The 9,968-nt window shown below is 40.5% G+C and overlaps 1 protein-coding gene across 1 annotated transcript; it reads left to right on the top strand.

Moving 5' to 3' along the window:
- The first annotated feature begins 514 nt into the window (after window positions 1–514).
- slc13a3 (solute carrier family 13 member 3) lies at window positions 515–9,612 on the top strand. The gene is made up of 13 exons (XM_046397716.1): window positions 515–796; window positions 1,567–1,832; window positions 2,054–2,232; window positions 2,984–3,053; window positions 3,577–3,756; window positions 3,831–3,956; window positions 4,135–4,227; window positions 4,342–4,446; window positions 4,567–4,664; window positions 6,091–6,203; window positions 6,782–6,943; window positions 7,555–7,692; window positions 7,783–9,612. The coding sequence occupies exons 1-13, from the start codon at window positions 689–691 to the stop codon at window positions 7,963–7,965; spliced, it is 1,821 nt and encodes a 606-aa protein (XP_046253672.1). The 5' UTR covers window positions 515–688; the 3' UTR covers window positions 7,966–9,612.
- Window positions 9,613–9,968: the final 356 nt, after the last annotated feature.

Below are 9,968 nucleotides of genomic sequence, written 5' to 3'. Positions count from 1 at the left end.
CTATGTGTGGAGCATGGATAGTTTCCATCCGTTGTCCTTCATGAATACATATGACTGGGACAAAGACCTTCCAGTGTAGGCTCATCATTCCTGCTGCACTGCTGACCTTGCGAGATGACAGCAGCTACATGAGGGAGACCATGACGCAGGTGACACACCAGGACATCAGTGTGGTGGCTGTGCATCACTGACTGTTTCGTACAGGTTGTTCCAACATGCAAATTATACACTGAAAACAAACCCACTCAGAGATGCGAACTAAACCTTACTGCACCTTAGCCTCAGGTGCTCTAGGTGTCAGCGTATAATTATGTCATTGTGGAGTTTTTTTTACTGCATTCAAGTGCTCACAGCTGAATTAGATTTATTGAATTCATCAAGGTGAAAACTGTACTATTCATAAGCCCCCCCCAACCCCACAAACCCCCTCACACACGGTTAAATCTCACTCCTGACATCATAGCACCGCCTATGAGCGCAGTGTTTTCTCAAGACACGTCACTCCACTTGTCCTTGTCGAGGAGGCCTACTTGTGGGAACAGACAGACGGCTCTTAACTTTGCCACCGCCCTCCAAGGAGTTTAAACTGAAATCTTGTAGTTAATCTCCTCTGCACTTCAAAGCACGTTTTCACTGGCTCCAGTCCGGAGCTGCTTTTCCCCAAACGAAGCAAAACTCCTCTCTGGAGATGAAAATCTCTGTTGTGTCCAAGAAGCTGTGGTGCGTCCACAAACAGCTGGTTCTTGTGCTCACTCCACTGGTGTTTCTACCTTTGCTTTTTACCCTACCGGAAAAGGTAAGTGACTTTACACTGCGTGATTTCAGGTGTGCGTCTTTCCAGCGGATTAATTCCTCGCAGTCTGACAGTCCTGTTCGTTATGGATGTACGAAGAGTGCACACGCAAGAGCTTCGTGAGTCTAGAATTAGACTAGTTCTCAGTTTATTGTAGTGTCAGTTATTTGCTTAAATAAGTCACCATCAATACTAGTACATCAGCATTAGTTTTCATTGAGAAGTGCCGGAATTTTCCAAGATTTAACTAAACAAATAAAAAAAACAAACCAAAGCAGGCCAAAACGAAACAAAAAAATCAACAGAAAAATAATCTCAAATCAGAGGATTTGCTGTTTTCCCCCGTATGTCAGTGTTAACGAAATATCTCTCATTTATTTGTTTATTTATTGACTGTTATTGTCAGTTACCTCCCACAGAATAAAAAAGGCAGATTAATTGCAATCATAAGTAACCTATATCTAAAAGATTAATAATAATATCAGATATAATCTGCGGTCATTCATTTATTAATAATAATTATTATATTATATATTCTAATAATTATATATGATTATATTGGAGTAATTTATGGCCCACAGCAGTCTACTAGTCCACCACCACCACCACCACTACAGTCCACTACTCATTGTGCATTTTTATTTTAATTTTTTAAGAAACTAACGTGTTGTATCACTGATGTTCCCCAAAAGCATACTGTATAATCAATCACCAATCACACACACTTATGTAGTTAATATGCTTCCATTTCCTCTTTATTTTTTGTTTCGTAGGAGGGAAAATGTCTGTATGTGGTGGTGCTGATGGCCATGTTTTGGTGCACAGAGGCCCTTCCTCTGGCTGTCACTGCCATGCTTCCAGTCTGCCTCTTCCCAACGCTGGGCATTCTTCCATCCAAGAAGCTATGCCCTCAGTACTTCCTCGAAACCAATTTTCTCTTCCTGAGCGGCCTTGTGATGGCCTCGTCCATCGAGGAGTGGGGCCTGCACCGCCGAATAGCCCTGAAGGTTCTTAGTATTGTCGGGGTGCAGCCAGCATGGTGAGAAAACTTTTTTCCCTTTTCTGTTTGGAACTGAGCCCCACAGACAGTGCAGGGAATACAAACAGCCTCGAGTAACAGAATGCTGGTTCGGGCCTTTTCGTGAAGTTTACTGACCATAGGAAAATACAGAACATTTCAAACCCTCCATCCTGTACACAACAGCCTCCAAATCAGTAGCAATCATCTTAATTAGTGTTACTGATCTGATCTTTTCCTAGGCTCATACTGGGAATGATGCTGACCTCGTCCTTCCTGTCCATGTGGCTTAGCAACACGGCCACAACTGCCATGATGCTGCCTATTGCTAATGCCATCCTGGAGAGTCTGTTTGGGGACCTGGAGACACTGAAAGAGAAGTGCAAGTCCACAGACGATCCTGAAGGTGATATATTAAATGGTACGTTGTAAGTTGCATACCTGACGCAGAGCGCAGTGTAATTATTCAAAGCTGCTGTGATTGAGATTTTTATTTTAGCGATGATTAAAATGTGAGATGACCTGGGTGTAACGTGAAAGGTGATGAAGCCACAGAGAGTTATCACACACTCTGAAGTACCCGTCGGTGCTGTAATGCGTTCTAATATCTTTCAGATTTTACTGCAACTTGAATGTTTTCAAACTCACTGCTCTCTTCAACCTTTAAAAAGAAAAATCTCTATAAAGCCACTGTACACTGTTGCCTGTTTAGCACCAGCAGACAGAATCAGCCAGATATTTTTCTATGGAAGCTTTCTGTGGAAACCAAATGAGACTTGAAGGGGAGTAAATAGTGGACTAGCACTCATTATGAGGCTAGAAACACATCTCTGCTGGATGCTTAGTTAAGCACCTGAATTTGAATATGTCAGTGTTATGTTTGTAGCGCTTCCTGCTCTCCGCAAATATCTAAATGATCCATTACTGCCTGCTTAAATTTCTTGTCAAGTGTCCAAACCTTCGGCAATACAACACCGCAAGTTGTATTATTTTAACCTTTTCCTCAAGCGCGTGTAATATGTAATCAAAGATGCGAACTTTGTACAGTTTTCCCAAAACACAGTCAAAGTTATTCAATATTCAAGTGGTAAGTGATTAATGATGATTTGACTCGTGCTTATACCACGTTTGCATTTGAACATGACACAAACTCTGCTTCATTTTTCTTTCAGGTCAGTCTACTGTAAAGCTGCATTCACTGCCCTCAGTGCCCACGGAAAAACAAATACTATCAATAGACGGGTATGAAAAACACATTGAGATTGTCTGACACACTCCCATACATCCTACTCAAACAGTGATTTGGCAAATGCTTACTCGCTTTCCTACCAAGAGTTAGATGAGAAAATGAGGATGCGAGGACTGATACGACTCTCATGTCTGCATGATAAGTGAAGCTACAGCCAAGAGGCCGACAGCTCGCCATTAAGGTTGGAAGCAGCTCGGTTCTGTCCGAAGGTGACAAATCCAAACAGTTAGCACATAACTGCTCATAAAATTACGACTTGTCCTTTTTTTAGTTTGTTTGAATTAAACAAATGAGTTGTAACTTGTTAAGTGAGATGTAACATGAGTTTTACTGGCAAGCAGATTAGTCTTTGTGCTAAGCCGCCTGAAGGCTGCAACGTTTACATCGCAGACATGGGAATGGAATCGGTCTTCTGCTCCGACACGTTTTCAAAAGCACACTGTCATGTTAAACTGCTCGTGACAATAATCAACAATAATTAATTTAAGGTCATAATGTCTCTTAAAACTTCCATAGGATGGATGGAAATGAGCCGAGCGACACAAGGACATCCGAGGAGACCCGTTCAGAGGCCCAGTATCAGCTGAAGGTGTGGAAAGGGTTCCTGATCTGTATTCCTTATGCGGCCAGTATCGGAGGGACCGCTACGCTGACGGGCACAGCGCCCAACCTCATCCTGATTGGACAGCTGAAAAGGTACAGTATTTGAACAGTGAAAACTTTGTATCATTAAAAACAATCCTGCTGACAGCAGTTCCTTTGCTTTGCAGCTACTTTCCAGACTGCGACCTCGTCAATTTTGGTTCCTGGTTTGCGTTTGCTTTCCCGCTCATGCTTCTCTTCCTGTTTTTGGGATGGATTTGGATCGCATTTCTCTATGGGGGATTGACTACACGGTAATGTGACATTTTCTTACTGCAAATTATGAAATTCATCTTTTAAAATGACATTTGCACTTGTGTCCTTACATCCTCCTCATGATTTTTGCTTCTCTTTGTAAATGTGAAGTAACGTTCTTCTCAAGTTTTCCTTTTCTTGAAATGTATGTCACATGGTGTGTTTTATTTTATGCAGATTGTGTTTCAAGAAACATGACCAGCGAGCCCAAGCAGAGGCCAGAGCAAAGGCTCTAATAAAGGAAGATTACAGAAAACTAGGGCCCATAAAGTGAGGACTCGTGTATGTCTTCAAATCTCATGCAATACAGGTTGAATGAGTGCTTTTTATTTCTTATCACAGAGCTTTTTTTGCTGACTTTATACTTTGCATGCTCAATTTCAGTTTTGCAGAAGGAGCGATCTCTTTCTTCTTTGTACTGTTTGCCGTTCTCCTTTTCACAAGAGATCCCAAATTTGTCACTGGCTGGTCTGTGCTTTTCAAAAAAGGGTAAGAAAGGCAGGTTTGATGAAACCAAAAGTCGTCTGCTTGTTGCGACACCCCTTCACATGTTGTGAACTGTCGACTCCCCGTGTCGGTTAATCATTTCCCCCACCTGTTGTCCTACAGGTACGTCTCAGACGCAGTCACCGGGGTGATCATTGTGTCCATATTGTTCTTCTTCCCGTCGCAGAAACCTTCTCTGAGCTGGTGGTTTGACCCTAAAGGTCAGTGAGCTCCTAAGCCGCTGTTCTAATGGCTGTGATAATACAATTTAAACCAATTTATTGTAAACAAGTTCATTAAATTGGTATCAAAGAAAAGCCATAATAAGGAACAAAGTGAGCATCTGTCAGAGAGATCTAACAAACGGAACCAGTTAGCGGGTTAGCATAAGGACAGAAATCATTAGTTAATGTTGATACTCGTTCTGTGTATCTACCAGCTAGTGCAAGAAGCTGTAAATAAGCTGAGGAATGTTAATAATGTAGATTAGAGAGTCTGAGTAAATTTCCAGTCTGGAGCTGAAACTACAGTTTCTCTGTTTCTGTGATTAGAATAATCTCTCAAAACTATGTTGTCACACTTTGGGTTCTTTGGTTTTGTGTGTGTGTGTGAGAGAGAGAGAGAGAGAGAGAGAGCATGCGCACAAAGTGAATGCACAAGTTTTGTGTGTGTTATAGACACGTGTGTGTGAGACTGTGTATGTTATGCTCAGCTGGTCAAATAAACCACTGCACGCAAGCACAAAAAAAGAGAGGAAGTCACTGGGGGTTCATTTCTTCCTCTCAATGTAGGCCAAATTTTGCTTTGACTTTAGTATCTGCCAGAGTGAAAATGTATTTATCTCACCAAAAGATTAAAATCTGTCAAAAAACAAACTAAAACAAGAAACATAAAACCCCAACATAGGATAAAGTACAAATTTGAAGAGATACAAATAAAAATACAAATAAAATACTTCAAAGAAAGCATAAATTGTACAAACATGAAAGAAAACAGAGGTTTGGGAAATGAAATACGCCATTAGTGAAAGATTTCTGAGCCGTGAAACGTACGGGATGTATATGCAGAAAGTAAGCAAGACATGTTTACACTTTCCAAGAAAAGATTTTTCGACACAAAATCAAATGAAAACAGTACAAAGACAGTACATTTCATGTTTTACCTCATCAAATCTTTGATTTGTACACATATATGCTCATTCTGAATTTAATTCCAACAATATGATTCAAACAAGTTGGGAAAAAGTTGATAAAAGGCGCAGAGTTTTGGAATGTTAAAAAACTTGTTTGGGATATTCTACAGGTAAACAGACTCATTGGTACAAGCAAGGACAGGGTCAGGTTTATGAAAAACATGACTGTAGAAAAGATCTTACTATGTGGGCTTGGGAACACCTCATGAAACCACACATCCCAAATATTTTGAAACTGATGTTAAATCAATTAGAAGTTTAATTAAATTCCATTAATTTTATACTGCATCAGCACACACCAGTAATGCTGTGGAAAAGATTGTGCTCATGAAACATGACTTTTCCTACGATTAATAAATCATGATGAATATTTCTGTGTGCTGAAAGACCACAGCCTTATGTTAAATCCCGTTTTACTGTATAATAACAAAATGTTTTCCCATGTTTTCCTTCAGCTTCAAATACTCCATATGTCCCCCTCTTATCGTGGAAGAAAGCCCAGGATTCTGTTCCCTGGAACATCATCCTGCTGCTCGGAGGCGGATTTGCTATGGCTAAAGCTTGTGAGGTAAGTATGTTAGGGGGCATGCACTTCAGTGTTAGGGTATGCATTTCGGTTTAGCTAACACAATCAAGTGTTTATGCTCTCTTGTTTCCAAACTTTAACACTGGGGTAAATGCAATTATTTCCTTTCTTGCCCCAAGTTGGATGAGAAGATCAAACCAGTGTCATGTCGGCCTGAGAAATAGGAAGCTGCAGCCCGCAGACGATTAGCTTAGCTTAGCATAAAGACTGGAAACACAGGGAAACAGTTAGCCAGGCTCTATCGAAATGGAAGCAAATCCATCTGCATGCATTTCATTTATGTTTTATTCTGTTTCATCTGGTTGTCTGGCAATTTCAGAGCTAAGACACAACATGTTTTTACACTTGAGGTTTTGCTCAGGTTAAAAAACATATATAAAATCTTAAATAATAATCTCTCAACAAAAGCCAAACCGTTCCTTTAAGAGTTTAGAATGATTGTATGTCACGATTGTGCAGTAAATGTGTCTCTGCTCTTTCCTGCTGGCTCTGTGCTGCTCTGCTGCCTTCGGTTCTGATTTGTTTTATTATGTTGTAATTTGACCTTTGACCTTCGGCAGGAATCTGGACTCGCCTCCTGGCTCGGAGGCCACCTCCAGCCTTTGGCTGAGGTCCCTCCCGCTGCAGCTGTGATGTTGATCACTGCTTTCCTGGCCTGTTTCACTGAGTTTGCCAGCAACACGGCCACAATTATCATATTTCTACCCGTCATTGCTGAACTGGTAAGAGGACTCATCGAGCTTCCCTCTGAGGCTTCAGATGCGTCACAAAGAATGAGAACGAGACCTTCTGTTCCACTGTTGCATATTTTGGCTAAAGGGTGAATTTTATGAGTTGAATAATACAAACTAATACAATACACAAACTGGGAGACTCAGTTACGCTCATGAACTTGATAGGAAACAGTGTGTGTGTTGCTCGTAATTTGCGTTAGTCAGAGGCTTAGCAGGATTGTTAAACTCTTGCAATGGATGTTCTTTAGCCTGTAGCCCGCTGGAAATTAACCACCGTTGTCAGTAATCATTATCTTGGGCTTTTGTACTTTGAAGTGTCTCAACTTCGACGACCCGTTCAGAGAATCAATTACAGAACGTATAGCAGGTTTAGTGTCTCATTTATGTTAAAAAGTCACTGAACCCTAACAGCGCAGAAGGGGACAAGTCCAAGGTTTTGAAATGATCAGATTTGAGCCGTTTTCATGTTGTGGGTTTCTAAAATGTGTGTCCATATAAAAATACGTTTGCAGTAGTGGTGGGAGACTATGGAATAAAGCCGTGCAGTGCAGAGAAATGATTTACATCCGCTGGTCTTTGTTTTGTCTTCGGCTCTGTAGGCTATTCGTGTGTCGATCAACCCTCTGTACTTTATGATACCTGCGACAATAGGATGTTCATACGCCTTCATGCTGCCAGTGTCCACACCACCCAACTCCATCGCCTTTGCATCAGGACATCTCATGGTCAAAGACATGGTAAGATGATCAAATCAGCACCTGCTTGCTTAAACCTTTAGTAACCCTTCAGCACTTTCATCTTCGTGTTTCCTGTCCCTGTTTTCTCAGGTGAAAACTGGCCTGGTCATGAACATTCTGGGCGTCCTCTCGGTCTCTCTGGCCATGAACACGTGGGGCATTCCCATGTTTAACTTGAACACGTATCCAGACTGGGCTGAGCCCATCAACGCATCTGCTTTTCCTAGTGATGTGCGCTTGTCTTCTGTCCAGTCAGCGAACACTACGCTCTGATCGCTCACTCAGTCTCAGCATATAAGCACAGAAGAAGTTTCAGAGGATCGTATAGAGATTTAACACCAAACAGGGACAAAAGTCCGTCTGCAGATGTCTGCTTTGTGTCACTGAGACGTCACAACTCTCTGGGAACTTCAGTTGTTACCTGTTAAGATGAAAATAATAATATGCTAAAGTGTCTTTGTGGGATCTCAAGAGTCAGGATTTCATGCTGTGAACTGTTAGGTTTGGCACACTGCGAGTTTTAAGTTAAAAACAAGCTGCATTATTTTACTCTCTGCCTTGTTGAAACTGGACAGGAGAGAAATTTAACCTCAAAATTAACACCAGACAGAGTTTTTATTTGTGAAACTCCTGCAGATGTGTGTGTTGTTTGTTGATGCTACTTGGCTCACCTCTGCCAGAGGAATGAAAGAGATCTCTGTGAATAATTCTTTTAAAGTATATATTTTTGGTCTAAATCACAAAGAGATTATGTTACCTGTTTATGGACTACATGGTGCATGTTTAGTGGCCAAAGTTGTAGTGCATGAACTCTATTTTAAATCTTTTCTACATAGAGTAGGAATGCTTACTAATGAATGTGTACATTTTGCAGTGGTGGAAACCGAGTAAGTGCATTTAATGAAGTACTGCGCTTAAGTACAAATTTGACTTACTCATACTTCACTTGACTACTTTCTTCTCACACCACTTTCTTCTACTCCACTACATCAGGGAAATGTAGGGAAATATTGTACTTGTTGTTCACTACATTTATCTGACAGCTTTAGTTAGCAGTTTAGTTATTTTAGAAAGTAAGTTTTTTACACCAAAACATTTGAAGGAGTTTGAAAGATAGCATGTTTTGTTCAAAATTAAAAGCTGCCTAACAGTTTATACAAGTACAACTGAAATTGCTGGCTGATTAATGAATTAGTTGATTGACAGAAAGGAAATTGGCAACTATTTTGATGATGCTTTAAGTAATTTTCGTGTAAAACATTTAATGATTACGGCTTCAAGACTTGTGAAGATTTCCCGCTTTTCCTTTCAATTAATTTAATCATTTTAATGTAGCTTTAACAATTTTGAAGTTTGGTTGGACAGACCAGATGCTGTGAAGGTGTCACTGGCTAATTGTGACAACATTTGTCACCACTTTCAGAATTTTTACAAAGCAAACAATCACTTAATGAATGTTGAAAACAATCAGCACCTCAATCCATAATCACTAATTGCAGTCCTCTACAAAACAGTTGAAAATGTGCTTCACCTCAGCCAACTACAACAGTAAAATCCTGCTTTTATATTAACACTCGAGTAATAAACATCACAGGGGGCATTTTTTTTCCTTTTAAAACTTCAACTACATTTTCCTGATGATACTTAAATGCTTTTACCTAAGCAATATTTTAAGGCAGGCCTTTAACTTAGAGTATTTTTACAATGTGGCATCAGTACTTTTACTTAGAGAAAAGATCTGAATGCTTCCTCCACCACTGACATTCGGTTACCAATGTGATTCAAATAAGTGTAACTGCTGTTACAAATAAAATCTGTATTATGATAACTTTTGCATGTGATCTCTGTATTCCCTGTAGTGACTTCACATAGCAGAGTTTATTAAAGGACCTTGTTATCAGAATATTTGCAACTGCTAAATCGTGTTTTGGATTTAATTGAAGCCAATAACAAAATATGAACCTTCATCCTGAGCTGCGCTGCTGCAGGCTTCACATGTATTCAACACATTTTGGCCTCTGCACACCCAAACGGAGCCAGAGAGAGTGACAGCTGTAAATTCCCACAGTGTTTGTTTGGTGTAGTAAACTGTCGAAAGTCACAAGCCTGACAACAATCGTTAACTTGTGCAAGGCTGTGATGGTTACTGAGTGTTAGCAGGGTCAGCGCAAAAGGTCCTGTGGTGTTTAAATGCAAAACTATAAAATACTCACCCAAAACCTGCAGACCAGGACAGGATGTACGCGGCTATCTGCACAACACAAACACAGTGTGAC

This window comes from Scatophagus argus, chromosome 8 (assembly GCF_020382885.2).
Source record: "Scatophagus argus isolate fScaArg1 chromosome 8, fScaArg1.pri, whole genome shotgun sequence".
In the NCBI taxonomy this organism is placed as follows: Eukaryota; Metazoa; Chordata; class Actinopteri; family Scatophagidae; genus Scatophagus; species Scatophagus argus.
The sequence above is the reverse complement of the archived record's forward strand: the minus strand, read 5'-3'. Positions and strand labels throughout refer to the sequence as shown.

Bases quoted from the DNA above. Each gene is read 5' to 3' on its own strand.
- slc13a3 (XM_046397716.1), top strand. From the start codon at position 689: ATGAAAATCTCTGTTGTGTCCAAGAAGCTGTGGTGCGTCCACAAACAG. The intron at 1,833-2,053 runs GTGAGAAAACTT...ATCTTTTCCTAG, and splicing joins GTCGGGGTGCAGCCAGCATG to GCTCATACTGGGAATGATGC. The intron at 4,447-4,566 runs GTAAGAAAGGCA...GTTGTCCTACAG, and splicing joins TCTGTGCTTTTCAAAAAAGG to GTACGTCTCAGACGCAGTCA.